The following is a 19,513-nucleotide window of genomic DNA, read 5'->3' on the forward strand; positions in this document are numbered from 1 at the left end:
AGTAGCAAACATCTGTTGAGAATTCTGCAGAAGAGATCTCTAAATTGGAAAAAAAATGCTAAAGAATAGAAACAGAAAGTTCTACAAGTGAAAGTGGTCACTAACATTTTTGATTAGTTCACATTGTACCTCTGCTGTCATATGACAAATGGGATTTTTAATGCTCTTTGACGTTTTTTCTTTTCTTTTCTTTTCTTTTCTCTTCTTTTCTTTTCTTTTCTCTTCTTTTCTTTTCTTTTCTTTTCTCTTCTTTTCTTTTCTTTTTTGAAGGCCAGATCTTATTTATTTGTTACTCTGAAAAATTCTTATTTTTGACTGTAGAAGCTTTCAGAGAGGATAGCCTGTGTCTCTTGGCAGTCTGTTCCTGGCCTTTTTCTTTGGCTTCTTTCATTCTCTTGGCCAAAAGTTTGGCATATTCTGCAGCCTCTTCCTTATTTTTCTTAGTACGCTGTTTACAAGACACTGAATCTTTGGTGCTTTGGTTCTGAGTTTTTTACCTTTCTTGTCTAAGGGTTTTCTGACAACATATTGGCGGACATCATCTTCCTTAGATCGAAGTTTGCGGATTCTACTAGCTCTTGTGGGTCTCAGTCTATGAGGTACAGTAGTATCCATGGGTCCAGGAATATCCTTCTCTCCTTTTCTTACAATAACCAAGTTAAGAACACTCAGATTGTCATCCACAATGCAACCTCGAACAGATTTGCGCTTTCTCTCTCCAGTTCGCCTTGGTCTGTAACAGGAGTGCCCCTTACTCAGCAGCAGACAAACTCGGCCATGGGTCCAGACACCCTGCTTCACGGGGAAACCTTGTTTGTTGGTTCCGCCACCGATTCACATAACTCTTCCATTCTTCACCCAGAGCGTCAGCAGCAACTTCTGTGGCCATACGCTTCTCATAAAAAGTAGGAAGTTTGTGTTTATCATCCACTTCAATGAGTTTCTGGCAGCTAGTGGCTGGGAAGGAGATAGTGAACTTCACTTTGGAGCAACTCAACAGTAGGTTTCTTAATCCTCATTTTATTTTTATGTTAACCTCACAAGGTGCTATTGCACCACAGATGAGGACATAGGAGGATAGAAATTTAAAGTAATTTGTGTGAACTTATATAGCTGGTAAATAGCCAATATAGGATTTAAACTGAAGTTTTTCAACTCCACATTTTTGATGGGAATAAAGAATGCTAACTAAAAATGCATGGTATACAAGGAAAGAAAATAATACAATAATAGTTGAATAATCATTTAACCATGTGGCTGGGATATGGTAAGATCTGAAGTTGCAAGGAGAGGCTAGAGCTGAACTGTAAGGGGGCTTGTTTGACATACTAGGAATATTAGTTTTATTCTGAAGATGAAGGTGAATCATAAGAGTTTTAAGCATGATAATAATAGATTGCCACATATAAATTTGAAAACAACTTGGGTAGGATGAATTGGAATGAGGAGTATATGTGTAAATCTGCAGTATGACTGGAGGCAGGGAGGCCAATGAGGAGGCACTAATCCTCAAGGGAGATATAAATTAATGGCAGCTTCATCTCCACAGGAATTATTGTTTTTGAGGACCTGGGAGTGAATGGAATGTCCAAGATCCTACACATGGAGGGAAGAAGAGGACCAATGACTCCTAGGACAAGTATAATTTAAAAGGATTTGAAATATAACATAAAAAATCTGCACAAGGATAGGAAAGGGGAGTAGCAAGGAAATGCATGGTTATGAAGGCAAGAGGATGTAAAGTTTCAAGAGCACTCTTTCATCTACACAAGCATACAAGAAAATCTGAAGAATGTCTGATTTCCCCAAGACTCTCTACCTAGAGCTGGGACGAGCCTGGGATCACTTGGCTCTGTTGTCACTTCCTCCCACCAGGCCCTGGTCCCTTGAGTTCTCTCTCTCCAGAATCATAGTGCCTGGAAGGGACCCCAGAGGCCTAACAGTGAAAGGCTAGGGGTCTCTGCTAAAAGGAGCTCATTCTTCCTCCCTCCAATGTAGCTACTCTTGGGCTTAGTTCTGTTGTCACTGACTTCTGTCCTCAGTCCCTTCCTCCCCTGGGATTGCAAACTACCCAATCCATTAATGAACAGTCACTATCTGTGACCTCATTAAAAAGTTGTTAATGAGACACTGCCGCTGAGGGAGCGGAGCTGACTGAGGCTCCCAGAGGCCTGTGCTGGGGCCTGGAGGGGGAGGGAGGTGAAGACAGGCTCAGGTCTGGGGAGGGGGCTAATGTCCCAGGTGGCACAGTCACACATCCTAAAGATCTCATCTTGGGAAGGGGCCAGCTTCGAAGCTCAAGTCCCTGCAGGTTTCCAGAGGCAGCTGCTATCCAGAGTGGCAGCTGTTTTCCTTTGAGCCATCAGCTCTGCTTAATGCTTACTCTGATGACCTATTTAGATAGAAGGCTTCAATTTCTGAGATTTAAGAAATGGCTTTCCTTGTGCTTATTTTTTTTCCTTACAAGTCTTTTTACTTCTCTCTATTTCACAGATTGTGTTCTCTTGTCCCCTGATCTCTACCCACTGCCATAGTAATGTTCCAAAATATTGATCTAATTTTTTTCTTGTCTTGAAAACCCTTATTACATAGTTCAAAAAAAAAAAAATGGTGTTCAAATACCTCAGCACAGATGACCTTTCAAGACGTCATTCCTACCTACCTTGTCATCCTAGTCTTCCTCCTGTTTTCTCTCCCATGTCACGATTTCTATTATTCATACCATAGTGCACACCACTGTCATCAGTATCATAATGGTGAACATTTCTATAGAAATTATTATGTCCCCTGCACAGTTTCTTAGTGATTTACATGCACTATCAACCAGGTTGTGAGGTATGTGCTATGATTGTTCTCATTTTGCAAAAGCAGAAACTGAGGCACAAGAGATCCTAAGTAACTTGCCCAATGTTATAGAGCTGTTAAGCAAACAGGATCAGGGTTAAAACCCAGGTATTTTAGAGTTATAGATCATGCACTGCTCAGGTTTTGGAAAACTACAGCCTATGGGCCTAATCCAATAAGTCTATATTATCTATGAGTTAATAATTTTGTTTTACATTTTTAAATGGTTAGAAAAATCAAAAGAAAATTGCTATTTCTTGGCATGTAAAAATTATATGAAATTCAAATGTCAGTACTTAGAAATAAAGTTTTATTGGAGCACAACCATACTCATTTATGCATTATGACTGATTTTAATGGCTGACATTGGGCTGCTGTGACAGAGTTTGTCCATTAGTGATACTTTGTTCTGCTGCTAAAAACACTATCACAATAAAGCAGTTGTTATTTGTCAGTGTTTTGAGTTCCAATGCCTATCTTTAGTATAGCATCATGGATTCATTTTTATTATCCGTGCATACACATTATGCCAAAAATAAGAAAAAAAGTGGATTTCAAATGCCACATTTAAAGGTGCCGTGGAGTTTAGATCATTTTGTAATCCAATTAGATGGCAGAATATTGTGTTTATCATACAATGATACCTGACTATGCTAAAAGTATACAATGTACATAAATACCACCTAAACACTTGTGAAACATTTTCAACTCACAGAACACAACAGAAAAAATTTGAAATTTTAAAATGGTATATCTTACAATAGCAGGATTTCATCACAAAAATAAAAAGTGAGTTCTTTAGATATTGTGAATATAAATACCCTATCTGAGGAGCAGATGACAAAGGTCTTCTCCCATTCTATGGTCTCTCTCTCCTCACTGTGTAGAGGCTTTTTAACTTGATGTCAATACTCTTATTGATTTTTGGTTTTATTCCTTGTGCTTCAGAGCTCTTGATAAGGAAGTCAATTCCTGTGCCAGTATGTTGGAGTGTTGATCCTACATTCTCTTCTAGAATTTGTGGAGTTTCTGGTCTAAATCCTAAGTCTTCTATCCACTTTGAGTTGACTTTTGTGCAGGGTGAGAGGTAGGGATCAAGTTTCATTCTTCTAAAACAAACAACCCGATCAATAAATGGGCAGAAGAACTAAACAGATACTTCTCAAAAGAAGAAACATAAATGACCAACAAATACATGAAAACATGTTCTACATTTCTAGTAATTAGGAGATACAAATAAAAACTATATTGAGATTTCATCTCACTCCAGTCACAATGGCAATTATAAAGAACACAAATAATAATAAGTGTTGGTGAGGATGATGGGGGAAAAGTACACTCATACATTATTGGTGGGACTGCCAATTAGACAACTACTCTGGAAAGAGTATGAAGATTCCTCAAAAAATTAGGAGTGGAACCACCATATGACCTAGATCACACTCAGCAATATGTATCCAAAGATCAGCATATTGTAAGGATGCAGCCACATTAACTTTTAAAGCAGCATAATTCACAGTAGCTAAGCCATGGAACCAACCTGTGTGCCCTTCGATAGATGAATGGATAAAGGAAATGTGGTACATACACACAATGGAGTATTAGTCATGAAGAAGAATGAAATCATGGCATATTTGGTAAATGGGTGGAACTAGAGGCTAAGTGAAATAAGCCATACACAAAAGGTCAAAGTTCGAATGTTTTCTCTTGATATGTGAAAGCTAATCCAAAATAAGGTGGGGGCGGGGGAGAAAAGGAAAGCATGGAGGATTCCATGTTAGGGATGCATACCTGACACATTGTAGTAGTTTGAAATCTTCAAAATCTCTTACACATAATCCAAAACCTCTCCCCAATTCCATCTTACTCTGTTGCGCTGCTATTACTTGTCACCCCTACACACACATCATTACCAGGATCTTAATTATATGTTTCTATTTCTGTCTCAACACTGGGTTGCATGCTTTATGTCTGCTTTAGTGCTTTAACCATGTCTCTAGTTATCTATTTTGGTGGGTTTAACATAGTGACATTCATATAAGACACAAAACTGGCCTCTCAGATAAACAGGAAACAATTTTGAATCTCTTTCCCTGCCCTGGCCCCACCATAGCACATGATCTTCCTCCATCCTTTCCCGTTTTGATAGAGGGGGCCTTTATCAACTTGGTTGATAGAACTGAGAGTGGAATCCTTCATACCTCCTTCTCCTCAATTGTCATATACAATCTATTCCACCAAATCTTACCACATTTATATTCCAAATGTATTCAGAATCTGAACTCTCATCTCCATTGCCCCCAACCTAAACTAAACCACCACTGTACTAGTTTGTTTATTTCCACTCTTGCAATAGTAGTCATCACCTTTTTAAAAATATCACCCTCTTAATTAAAATATTTCAATGGCTACCCATTGCATGCAGGTTAAACTACAATTTCCTTATCATGATAAAAAATAGTTCCTTTCTGATCTGCCTACCTATCAAAACATTTTTTCCCCCTCACTTTTCCATATTCACAACATTTTGGCCAAAATGGGCTTTCTTCAACTTCTATGATGCACCAAGTCTTCTTCACCAGGAACTTTTGGGATCTTCCTCAGTCTGGAGTGCCATTCCTCTACTTCTTATCTTTGTTGCATAAATTAGCTTAAATATTGTCACCCAAAGAACTTTTAAAATATTCTTTGTTATTATTGGTTTTTGCATTCCTTTTTTTCTCTCCATGGCAATTTTTGCAATGTTTAGTTTTATATGTATGATGTCATTCATTTAAATATTGCCCAGTACATCCACATAACCGTAAAATTTCCCACAAGCTAATTTTCTTCTTTTTCCTTATTATTTATAAAGTTCAAACAATGCTTCTTTTTCCTTATTATTTATAAAGTTCAAACAATGCAGTTGGATGAAATGCAATTATTCTACCATCTTTCAAAGATTCTTCTGAATTGTAGTCTATAATTTTTAAATTGAGTCTTCATGGTAACAAGTACAGTATTGTTAAATTCATTGGAAACATTAAAAATCCTTAAAACTTTGAATGTTTTAGTGCTGCTTATGCTCCATAGGCATAGTCTTTAAATATTGTGATTATACATGAGAACATATTGGGAATTTTTCAAGATGGCAGACTAGAAGGTGACTGCATCTCCTGTTTGCTCCAGAACTCAGGATTCAAGAAGGGGAGGTATTGAGAGACTCAGACCAACTCAGAGATGCTGGGTAAGTTGCTCCCACTGGGTGAAGCTCAGCCTGGGCAGCAGGCTGGGACAGTGGGCAGCTTCTCAGAGCAGGGCAGGGTGGCGAGAGACTTTCCCAAGCAGCCCGGCTCCATCCGGCAACAGGCCCGGTCCACAACCAGCTTCTCAGAGCAGACCCGCCCAGTGAGAGGCTTTCTGCACACACCCAGCCCTCAGTGGTGGGCCCCCATCCAGTTGGCAGGCAGCTTCTCAGACCAGGGCAGGGAGGCCAGAGGATTTCCAGAGCAGCCCGGCTCCATCTGGTGGCAGGCCCACAGCCAGCTTCTCAGAGCAGGCCTGCCCAGTGAGAGATTTTCCCAGCACACCCAGCCCCCAGCCTTGCACCCAGTGGTGGGTCCTGGTCCTCAGACAGCTTCTCAGATCAGGGCAGGGAGGCCAGAGGCTTTCCCGAGCAGCCTGGCTCCATCCAGTGGCAGACCCGGTCCACAGCCAGCTACTCAGAGCAGACCTGCCTAGTGAGAGGCTTTCCAAACACCCATCCCCCAGTCCCAAACCCAGCAGCGGGCCAGGGGCAGCTTTCTTCAGAAGCACTGCATTATCAAATTCCTCCAAGACTTCAGGCTACTGAAGGCTAGGATGTGATATACTGGAAATCTACAGGGACACTATAAGCCAATAGAGGAAATCTGCAATATCTCAGAGTCCCACTGACATCTGACCAATATGAGAAAACAAGGGAAGAAAATATCCCAAACAAACCTAGATGCTATATCAATAAAAACCAATGACAGCATGGCAGAAGAAATGTCAGAAAGGGAGTTCAGAATGTAATATCATGCTAGTGAGATAAGCCAATCTCAAAAAACCAAAGGACAAATGATATCGCTAATAAGTGGATGAGGACACAAAATGGGGGGAGGGAGGGGTTAGTGTTAGGGTTACAGTTAGGGTTAGGGAGGGCAGAAAGAATGAAGGAAGGAAGGACTGTATAGAGGGAAAAGAAGGGTGGGAGGGGTGGGGGGAAGGGGAGAAAAACAGAATGAATCAAACAACATTACTCTATGTAAATTTATGATTACACAAATGGTATGCCTTTACGCCACGTACAAAGAAACAACATGTATCCCATTTGTTTACAATAAAAAAAAAAGAATGTACATAATTAAAACAATCAGAGAAGCAAATGAGGAGATGAAAGAGCAAATGCAGGCATTAAATGATCATACCAATCAACAGCTAAAAGAGCAAATAGGGGAAGCATTTCAATAAAAAGAGATACTGAAAAAACAAACCAAACAGAAATCCTTGAAATGAAGGAAACAATAAACCAAATTAAATATTCCATAGAAAGCATAACCAATAGGATAGAACACCTGGAAGACAGAACCTCAGACATTGAAGACAAAATATTTAATCTTGAAAACAAAGTTGACCAAACAGAGAAAATGATAAGAAATCATGAGCAGAACCTACAAGAATTATGGGATATCATGAAAAGGTCAAATTTAAGAATTAATGGGATTGAGGAAGGCACAGAGAAACAAACCAAAGGAATGAACAATCTATTCAATGAAATAATATCAGAAAATTTCCCAAATCTAAAGAATGAAATGGAAAATCAAGTACGAGAGGCTTATAGAACTCCAAATGTACAAAATTATGACAGACCTACACCAAGGCACATTATAATGAAAATACCTAACATACAAAATAAAGACAAAATTTTAAAGGCTGTGAGGGAAAAGAATCAAATTACATTCGGCGGAAACCAATAAGTATATCAGCAGATTTTTCAATCCAGGCTCTAAAAGCTAGAAGGGCCTGGAACAACATTTATCAAGCCCTGAAAGAAAATGGATGCCAACCAAGAATCTTATGCCCAGCAAAACTTACCTTCAGATTTGATGATGAAATAAAATTCTTCCATGATGAACAAAAACTAAAAGAATTTACAAAAAGAAAGCTGCATTTCAGAACATTCTCAGCAAAATATTCCATGAGGAAGAGATGAAAAACAATGATGCAAGTCAGCAATGAGAGGAACTAGCAAAAAGGAATAGCCAAATAAAGGAGAAACCAATTAATGTCAAAAAACAAAAAAGAGCCAAATGACTGGGAATAGAAATCATATCTCAATAATAACCCTGAATGTTAATGACCTGAACTCATCAATCAAAAGACATAGACTGGCAGATTGGATTAAAAAGAAAAATCTAACAATTTGCTGCCTGCAAGAGACTCATCTCATAGAAAGAGATTCCCACAGACTAAAGGTGAAAGGATGGGAAAAAACATACCATGCACACGAACACAGCAAAAAAGCTGGAGTATGCATCCTCATTTCAGATAAGGTGGACTTCAAGCCAAAACTAGTCAGAAGGGATAAAGAAGGACATTACATACTGCTTAAGGGAAGCATAAATCACCAAGACATAACAATCATAAATATCTATGCCCAAACATTGGCTCATCCATGTGTGTCAATCCTTCTCAATTCCAGAAATCAAACAGACCACAATACAATAATACTAGGCGATTTTAACACACCTCTCTCACCACTGGACAGATCTTCCAAGCAAAAATTGAATAAAGAAACCATAGATCTCCATAACACAATTGATAATTTAGACTTAACAGACATATATAGAATATACCATCCAATAAAGAGCAAATATACCTTCTTCTCAGCAGCACACGGATCCTTCTCTAAAATAGACCATATTTTATGCTATAAAGCTAAGGTTAGCAAATACAAAAAGATAGAGTACTACCTTGTATTCTATCAGATCATAATGGATAGAAATTAGAAATAAATGATAGAATAAAAAACAGAAACTACTCCAACACATGGAGATTAAATAATACGCTATTATATGATGAATGGATAACAGAAGACATCAGGAGGGAAATAAAAATATTCTTAGAAGTAAATGAGAACAAAGCTACATCATATCAAAATCTCTGGGACACTATGAAAGCAGTACTTAGAGGAAGATTTATTTCATGGAGCATATTCAAGAAAAGAAGAAAAAAATCAACAAATAAACGACTTAACACTATAGATCAAAGCCCTAGAAAAGAAGAACAGACTAACACCAAAAGTAATAGAAGACAGGAAATAGTTAAAATCAGAGCTGAAATCAATGAAATTGAAACAAAAGAAATAATAGAAAAAATTAACAAAATAAAGAGTTGGTTCTTCGAAAAAATAAACGAAATTGATAAACCCTTAGCCACACTAACAAAGAGAAAGAGAGATAAAACGCAAATTACTAAAATTTGGAATGAACAAGGAAATATTACAACAAACACGAGTAAAAAACAAAATATAATTAGAAGCTATTTTGAAAATCTAAACTCCAACAAATTAGAAAATCTCGAAGACATCAACAGGTTTCTAGAGACATATGAATTACCTAAACAGAACCAGGAGGACATGCACAACTTAAATAGATCAATTTCAAGTAATGAAATAGAAGAAGTCATCAAAAGCCTACCAACAAGGAAAATTCTGGGACCAGATGGGTTCTCAGCTGAGTTCTACAAAACCTTTAAAGAAGAGCTCATTCCAATACTCTTCAAAGAATTCCATAAAATAGAAGAGGAGGGAACCCTCCCAAACACATTCTATGAAGCCAATGTCACCCTGATACCTAAACCAGACAGAGACACATCGAGGAAAGAAAATTTCAGACCAATATCCTTAGTGAACATTGATGCAAAACTTTTCAACAAAATCTTAACAAATTAAAGAGATAGTGCATGATGATCAAGTGGGTTTTATCCCAGGGATGCAAGGTTGGTTCAACATTCGGAAATCAATAAACGTAATTCATCATATCAACAGACTTAAAGTCAAGAATCACATGATTATTTCGATAGATGCAGAAAAAGCATTTGATAAAATACAGCACCCTTTCATGCTCAAAACACTAGAAAAAATAGGGATAGTGGGAACATTCCTTAACATTGTAAAGGCTATCAATGCTAAGCCCATTGCTAATATCATTCTAAATGGTGAAAAACTGAAAGCATTCCCCCTAAAAACTGGAACAAGGCAGGGATGCCCTCTTTCACCACTTCTATTCAACATTGTCCTTGAAATTCTAGCGAGAGCAATTAGACAAACCAAAGAAATTAAAGGGATACGAATTGGAAAAGAAGAACTCAAACTATCCCTATTCGCTGATGACATGATTATATTTTTAGAGCAACCAGGAAATTCCACCAGAAAACTTTTAGAACTCATAAGTAAATTCAGTAAAGTAGCAGGATATAAGATCAATGCTCATAAATCCAATGTATTTTTATACATAAGTGATGAATCTTCAGAAAGAGAAATTAGGAAAACTACTCCATTCACCATAGTGTCGAAAAAAATAAAATACTTGGGATCGATCGCACAAAAGAGGTGAAAGAACTCTTTGTGAAAGAACTCTACAATGAGAACTACAGAACACTAAAGAAAGAAATTTAAAAAACCCTTAGAAGATGGAAAGATCTCCCATGTTTTTGCATAGGCAGAATTAATATTGTCAAAATGGCCATACTACCAAAAGTGGTACACAGATTCAATGCAATTCCAATTAAAATCCCAATGATGTACCTTACAGAAATAGAGCAATCAATCATCTGAAATCAATCATTCCAGAAATTCATCTGGAACAATAAGAAAACCAGAATAGCTAAGGTAATCCTTAACAGGAAGAGTGAAGCAGGGTGTATTGCAATACCAGAACTTCAACTATACTACAAAGTAATAGTAACAAAAACAGCATGGTATTGGTACCAAAATAGACAGGTAGATCAATGGTACAGAATAGAGGACATGGGCACAAATCCAAGTAAATACAATTTTCTAATACTAGACAAAGGTGCCAAAAATATGCAATGGAGAAAAGATAGCCTCTTCAACAATGGTGCTGGGAAAACTGGAAATCATATGCAACAGAATGAAACTAAACCCTATCTCTCACCCTGCACAAAAATCAACTCACAATGGATCAAGGACCTTGAAATCAGACCAGAGACCCTGCATCTTATAGATGAAAAAGTAGGTCCAAATCTTCACCTTGTTGGCCTAGGATCAGACTTCCTTAACAGGACTCCATTGCACAAGAAATAAAAGCAAGAATCAACAACTGGGATAGAGTCAAACTGAAAAGCTTTCTCTCAGCAAAAGATACTATCAGCAATGTGAAGGAGAGCCCACAGAGTGGGAGAAAATTTTTGCCACTCATACTTCAGATAGAGCACTAATTTCCAGAATATGTAAAGTACTCAAAAAACTTTACACCAAGAATACAAAAAATCCAATCAACAAATGGGCTAAGGAAATGAACAGCCATTTCACCGAAGAAGATCTACAAGTAATAAACAGACATATGAAAAAATGTTCAACTTCTCTAGTAATATGAGGAATGCAAATAAAAACTACCCTAAGATTCCATCTCACCCCAATTAGAATGGCGATGATCAAGAATACAAGCAACAATATGTGTTGGCGAGGATGTGGGGAAGAAGGTACACTCATACATTGCTGGTGGGGCTGCAAATTAGTGCAGCCACTCTGGAAAGCAGTGTGGAGATTCCTCAGAAAGCTTGGAATGGAACCACCATTTGACCCAGCTATCCCACTCCTTGGCCTATACCCAAAGGTCTTAAAATCAGCATCAGGACAAAGATGCAGCCACATCAATGTTCATAATAGCCAGATTGTGGAACCTACCTAGATGTCCTTCAATTGATGAATGGATAAAGAAACTGTGGCATATATATACAATGGAATATTACTCAGCTATAAAGAATAATAAAATTATGGCATTTGCAGGCAAATGAATGAAATCGGAGAATATCATGCTAAGTGAGATAAGCTGATCTCAAAAATCCAAAGGACAAATGATCTCACGGATAAGTGGATGATGACACATAATGCGGGGGGAGAGGACAAGAATGGAGGTAGGAGGGACTATACAGAGGGAAAAGAGGGGTGACGGGGTGGGAGGGAGGGAAAAATAACAGAATGAATCAAACAACATTACTCTATGTAAATGTATGATTACACAAATGGTATCCCTTTACTCCATGTACAAACAGAGAAACAACATGTATCCCATTTGTTTACAATAAAAATAAATTAAAAAAAGAACATATTAATTTTTCCAATTAGTATGGAAAATAATAGGTTATTAATTAAATGGAACTGAAGCAAATGGGCAAGTAATTTTTTTTATTTTTTATTTTATTGTAAACAAATGGAATACATGTTGCTTCTCTGTTTGTACATGGCATAAAGGCATACCATTTGTGTAATCATAAATTTACATAGAGTAATGTTGTTTGATTCATTCTGTTATTTTTTACCTTCTCCCCACCCCTCCCATCCCTCTTTTCCCTCTATACAGTCCTTCCTTCCTCCATACTTGCCCCCCTCCCTAACCCTAACTCTAACCCTAACACTAACCCTTCCCTCCCCCCATTATGTGTCATCATCCACTTATTAGCGATATCATTCGTCCTTTGGCTTTTTGAGATTGGCTTCTCTCACTTAGCATAATATTCTCCAATTTCATCCATTTGCCTGCAAATGCCATAATTTTATCATTCTTTATGGCTGAGTAATATTCTGTTGTATATATATACCACAGTTTCTTTATCCACTCATCAATTGAAGGGCATCTAGGTTGGTTCCACAGTCTGGCTATTGTGAATTGAGCAGCTATGAACATTGATGTGGCTGTATCTCTGTAGTATGCTGATTTTAAGTCCTTTGGGTATAGGCCAAGGAGTGGGATAGCTGGGTCAAATGGAGGGTCCATTCCAAGTTTTCTAAGGAATCTCCACACTGCTTTCCAGAGTGGCTGCACTAATTTGCAGCCCCACCAGAAATGTATGAGTGTACCTTTCTCCCCACATCCTCGCCAACACCTGCTGTTGCTCGTATTCTTGATATTCGCCATTCTAATTGGGGTGAGATGGAATCTTAGGGTGGTTTTGATTTGCATTTCTCTTATTACTAGAGATGTTGAACATTTTTCCATATGTTTGTTGATTGCTTGTAGATCTTCTTCTGTGAAGTGTCTATTCATTTCCTTGGCACAAATGGGCAAATAATTGAAAAAAAACAATACTTCAGATTTCACACCACAGAAATTCAAGACTATAAAAGATTTAAACATAAAACAATAATGTAAGCACTGATAGAACTAATGAAATAATATTTTTGTGGATTCCAAAATAGTCCCTATATCTGAAGGATAAAGTAATAGCATAAGCAATGACAAGATAGAAAGTACAAAAAAGTAAAATTATGTTCATTTCAAAATAGTTATCTTCCTATTATGTATGTAAAGATTTCAATTAAGCACTATTAAAGATATATCATCTGATAGAACTATGCATACAGGATATAGATGTACGAAATGAAAATAAATACAACTTTTTAACATGAAAGGAAGTTGAGATAAAGTTAAAACTTTAGGTAGATAACTTTTTCAGCTATCTAACTGGAAAATATCTGAGGATTTGGTGGCAAATACTTTTCAACAGAAATGAGACATAACCATCATTCATAGTACTGTAAGTTGGTGCAGTCTCTCTGTAATATGTCAACTATTTTTTTTTTAATTTATTGTCATGAGTAACAACGTAAGTGTGTATGGTTTATCCACTCCATTCACCATTATACTTGAGATAATTCATCGTACATGAAGACAAGAAGAAGGTAGAAAATGCATGGTAATTTTAAGGGGAAAATAAGGCTATATTGGCACATATCATTATTATGCAGAAAATTCTGAAGATCTTATTTAAAAAGGCAATGGAATTAATAAGTGAGTTTAGTAAGATCATAGGCTACAAGGCTTAGTTACAGAATCTACTGTATTTCTGTATACAGTTGGACTCCTGTATCTGTGCATTCTGCATCCATGGGTTCAACCGAAAGCACATATATAGAAAATAACTCAGGAAAAATTATATCTGTATTGACAATGCACAGACTACTTTTCTTGTCATTATTTCCTATCAAGACATTATAACAACTAATTATGTGACATTTACATTGTACCAGGTATTATAAATAATCAGATTATAGTAAATTGGAAGCTTCGTAGATTTTACACACTCTTGTACCATCTTATTTAGGGGATTTGACCATCTGAGAATTTTGGTATTCATAATGGCATTGTGGATCCAATGAAGGATACTGAGTGGCACTGTACTAGTTTTCAATAGTCACTTCCACATGCACTTAAAATATAATTACGGTATCTGCTGTTGTTGCATGGTGTCCTATATTAATGTCATTTTGGGCAAATTTATTCTTAGTGTTCCTGAAGTCTTTTATAAGCTTATTAATATATTTTACTTGTCCCACTGGTTAATGAGAAATGATTTAGAAATCTTCCCACTATACTTAAGTCTTTGTTTATTTCCCCCTTTAGTTCTATTAGTTTTTACTCTGTATTTTGAAGTTCTCTTATTAGGTGCATATACATTTGATTGGTGATAGCTATTTGATGAATTCACCTCTAAAAGTTGTAGATGTTCATTCCTGGAAATACTTACAAGTACAGTGCTTGGCTCATAATAAATGTGCATGTATAAGAAAAAATAAATGGACTCAGACACTTTCATATCAGTGTACTAACTCACACTAACAATTTAAAGTACAAAAATGCTCATTGCATTATTATTTATACTGGACTCACCACAAAAAAGCAACTGAATTATAGAAAATAGGAGCATATATAAATGAAATCATGGCACATATGTTGAGATATTTTACATATTATTGCATGTTTAAATATTATTTAATAGTTAAATATCATATATTAATTAATATGTAATATAATATATGATATATAAATATTATTCTTAGAAATAGTTACAAAAGCATGAGATGTAATTAGTGATTGGGGTAAGAGTTTTATTATACTCATTACCCAACTTAATTATCACAATTCTATGTGAAAATTATAGTGGCTATCTCCATTTTTAGATGGGAAAACTACTTTAGAGTCTTAATTTGTTGGAGGCCCAAACTTGCAACTTTGGTTATGATATTAAGTGATAAGAAATATAAAAATGTATATATGCTATGACTACAACTGTCAGAGATGAAGATTAAGGACAGTCAAGTGTTATCATTATTTGTAATGAGAATTTGGTTTTCGTCTTCTTTTTCCTACTTTTCAGATTTTTCCCCAAGTTGTTTGAGAGAGTTTGTTGATAACATAAGGCAAATAATCTCATTATACGATTATATCAGAGACAGATCATTCAGAATAAAAATATCCTCATGATAATGCTTGACAAATAGGAAATTTCTTCCTTTAATTCTTTTGCTATAAAACTACACATTCAATTTTTTTTGAAAATAAAGTTCATTTTACAAAGCTCTTTATTGCATTTTTAGTTTATAGTTGTTATAAAATGGGAGGAAATTATAGTTGGTGTCAGAATATCAGCTTCAAATCCCACCTCTACTATTGCCAATGGTGTGGTCTTCGGGTTATCTGAATCTGTTTCAGTTTTTGAAAATCAGAATGGTAAGTATTATGTTAATAGGATTAGGCCAGCATTAATTTATTGTTTATTTTATTTTATTTTTTGAAAATATAATCCTTTATTTTCTTAATTTGTGATTCTTCTTCTCATATCTATGTCTATTTTTAGAACTTTTTAAAAATTGTAAACAAATGGGATACATGCTGTTTCTCTGTACATGGAGTAAAGGCATACCATTTGTGTAATCATAAATTTACATAGGGTAATGTTGTTTGATTCATTCTGTTATTTTTCCCTTCCCCCCACCCCTCCCACACCTCTTTTCCCTCTATACAGTGCTTCCTTCCTCCATTCTTGCCCCCCTCCCTAACCCTAACTCTAACCCTAACACTAACCCCTCCCACTCCCCATTATGTGTCATTATCCACTTATCAGCGAGATCATTTGTGCTTTGGATTTTTGAGATTGGCTTATCTCACTTAGCATGATATTCTCCAGTTTCATCCATTTGCCTGCAAATGCCATAATTTTATCATTCTTTATGGCTGAGTAATATTCCATTGTATATATATACCACAGTTTCTTTATCCATTTATCAATTGAAGGTAGGCCAGCATTAATTTAAATAAGGTATGATGTAGTTGAGGAAGAAAAGGGAAACAGGGAAAATTGTATGTACAATCCATGTATTTATGTCTAAAGAAAGTGAGGGGACTTGAAGCAGTGTACAGTTGGGTCCTGGGACTTCAACACTTATTTTTGGGAGATTTTAAATTGAGTCAGATTTGGTTCATACCTCAGTATGGGTAACGCTCAGGTTATACAACCTTGTGTATTGAGAAAATGGGATGAGATCAATTCCTGAGTGGTATGTGGTGGTCTATCCTATTTCTAGTCCCTGAGTGAAGATTGCTGGTTTTCACATATTTCCATCACAGGTATTTAAAGTATGCAGACTCATAGTCCAGTTACTGCAGAAGTTGAAGAACTGACAAAAACGTTTTCTCCATGGTGTTTGGCATAGATGACTTAAAAAGTAATGATTTATTAAAAATAGTTCTCAATTAATTTTACCCATTGATTCTACCTCTAACCTTTAATGACAACACTGAGAGGTCTATATTTTCTTCTCTGTTTCCTCTTAGCCTCTCAAGACAGCAATACCATAAATTCTCTGCTTAAAACAAAATATGACTCATTTCTTTACTTGAATTATTATAGTCTCCAGTTCTAGATTAACTTTCTGTAAGATTGTCTAGTTTTCCAGTTTACCAATATACACCTCAAGTTTAAGAATTTCCAAGTGTGATATAATCACTATAGCAAGGTGTGAAGCTATTTGTTAATTAATCTTTAAAAGTCAAGTTATATTTCTACCAATGCAGTTTAAAATTGTATTAAGTTTATGCTCCTCAAATCTTTCTCACACATACAAATGCCCACTCAGTTCTCCCACATTTAACTGTTATAAAATGTTCTCTTATCCTGAGTTTGAATTAATTACTCAATTAATTGTTATATATTACATGGTACTTAAGAAGAATGTAGCAATAACAGTCAAGCATCCAAATTTTAATTTCAACTATATAAAACCAAATGGCTTATAACCTTGCTTTCTAATAGCTGTAAAATACATTTGCTCTTGAAATTAACTCATCTGAGCCTCTTGCTTTTGACAAAATTATTAACTTGTGATGGTAATAACTGTGCCTTATGGTCTTTTGTATTTTCACATTGACAATGCACAGAACTTTAAAATTTAAAGGTATTAAATAATAAAAGAGTTGTTAAAAGGCCCAATACTAGAATCTGCTAACCTCCACAGCAAATCTTGAAGAAAACAGCACTACAATAGAAATTATGTTACTGAAATTTTGAAATTACTTTGACAAGAGTTAAGAACCTGCAAATGGAATTGAGAGAAATCATGTTTTCCCTTGGAAGAATAGCCTAAGGAGGGAGTTGATTAAGATTATTAGGATTATAAAAGAATACACATAGGAATTAGTGATGCCCTTTCCTTTCTCCATGCTAAGCATTAACAAACTTAAGAGCCAATATTGCTTCAGAGATATGTAAAATGACATGGAAGAACAAGAAGAATTATGTACTAGAAGGATATAGTATAATTTTTCCTTTTCCTGTGGAAGTCAGACCAGTCCAAAGCAAGATAAAAGGTCAAGATGATGATAATGATGATGATTTGCTTTTTGCTGTCTTTCCTCATTTATGCCCCCAAGTTCACACAATAAACAGTTTCAAACTGTCCAGAAAGTATGTTATGTGTAGTTTGTGCCCATTAACAAAAGAAATACCTTCAATGCATTGGTCACTGAAGTGTCAAAACACCAGTTGCACCAATAAGAAAGCAACGTGAGCTTACAATAGGAAGAGAGAAGTTGGCAAGTGGTAATGACAGGTCTTAACTACCTCTTGGCTCCTTTTTCTCCATTGAGCTTTACAAAAGCCATTTCAATACCTGGGTTTTCCTCCCATGGAGACTTAAAGAGAGGGGGACAGGATGTCTATAGGTTGTGGCTTCTGAGAGTTAGGACCTTTTGGAAGGTCCTGCTGAGGGCATTCTTCACCTCATTATTTCTGAGGCTGTAAATGATGGGATTCAACATGGGAGTCACAACAGTGTAGGACAATGATAACAATTTCTTGCTCTCAGGAGAATTGTTTGACTTGGGCCGGAAATAGGTGAGACTTGAAGATACATAGAACAGGGAGACAACAAGGAGGTGGGAGGAGCAGGTAGAGAAGGCTTTGTGCTTCCCTTTAGCTGATGGAATCTGGAGGATGGCAGCGGCAATGCGAGTGTAGGAACACAAGATCAGCAGGCAGGGAATCATGACTACCAGAATGGTCCCCACAATGGCGTAGATCTCAAACTGGGCCGTGTCTGCACAGACCAGCCTCAGCACAGGTGGGCTATCACAGAAGAAGTGGTTCACCTTGTTGGTGGCACAGAATGGAAAACTGAAGAGCCACGTGGTCTGCACGGTAGCCACAGGAAACCCTGGAAACCAGGAGGCAGCAGCCAGCTTGGCACGTGTCCTTTGGTTCATGAGGACTGGGTAATGCAAGGGACTGCAGATGGCTACATAGCGATCATATGCCATGGTGGCCAGGAGGAAGCATTCAGCCACCCCAAAGAAGAAGAAGAAATACATCTGAGCGGCACAGCCAGTGAAGGAGATGGTTGTGTCCCGGGCAATGAGGGTCCCCAGCATTTTAGGCACAATGACTAGGTTGAAGCCAATCTCCAGGAAGGACAAGTTTCTGAGGAAGAAGTACATGGGACTGTGCAGCATGGGGTCAGCCAAGGTCACCAGAATGATGAGGCTGTTTCCCATCAGAGTGACCAGGTAGATGGTTAGGAATGTCAGGAAGAGCAATGACTGTATTTCAGTAGGTAGGGAAGAGAAGCTTATGAGGACAAACTCACTTACTCTTGTCCAGTTTTCAGCAGCCATAGGTGTAGGCATAAATCTCCAATGTGGTCATGAAGAGAGATTTTTTGATTGGAAGGGTTGGATTCTTCAGATTTCTCTTACTGTCATGGAAAAAGGCAAAATCAGAAACTTATCTGGAAAAGGCAGGGCATTTTGCTCTCTAAGAATAAAGACACAGATCCAAGATGGCGGACTAGAGGGAGGCTGCGTTCCTTGTTGCTCCGTAACTCTGGTTTTAAGTAGAGGATATCTGTTTCTAGGTGAGGCAGTTTTTGCTGCTTATCAACCCCCCCCCCCCGTGTTTACCTCATTTGTCTGCCGTGATGACCTGCAGTCTGTCAGTATATCGACACCTTTTTTGAGTGCAGATTGCTCACTGTCAGGCATCTATCGTCTGCCATTTGCCTGCCTCTCGCCTGTCCATCACCTGCCTTACACCAAGCCATCACCCAAGCACGAGGCTCACCTCCCGATCATCTGACAACAGTCAGCAAACT

The 19,513-nt window shown here is 37.1% G+C and overlaps 1 protein-coding gene and 1 pseudogene across 2 annotated transcripts; both read right to left on the minus strand.

Annotated features, from left to right (window-relative positions):
* Positions 1–289: 289 nt before the first annotated feature.
* LOC306638529 (small ribosomal subunit protein eS6-like) lies at positions 290–2,670 on the minus strand (annotated as a pseudogene). The gene is made up of 2 exons: positions 2,663–2,670; positions 290–1,007 (listed from the first exon to the last, which is right to left on the minus strand). The product of its transcript is annotated as a small ribosomal subunit protein eS6-like (transcript).
* Positions 2,671–18,083: 15,413 nt separating this feature from the next.
* Positions 18,084–19,049, minus strand: LOC306640973 (olfactory receptor 10A5; the record flags this gene model as incomplete). Its single annotated transcript, XM_079105742.1, has 1 exon — positions 18,084–19,049. One exon carries the CDS (start codon positions 19,047–19,049, stop codon positions 18,084–18,086), a length of 966 nt encoding a protein of 321 aa, XP_078961868.1.
* Between the last annotated feature and the right edge of the window lie 464 nt (positions 19,050–19,513).

Source organism: Sciurus vulgaris (assembly GCF_902686455.1).
Source record: "Sciurus vulgaris genome assembly, chromosome: 11".
In the NCBI taxonomy this organism is placed as follows: domain Eukaryota; kingdom Metazoa; phylum Chordata; class Mammalia; order Rodentia; family Sciuridae; genus Sciurus; species Sciurus vulgaris.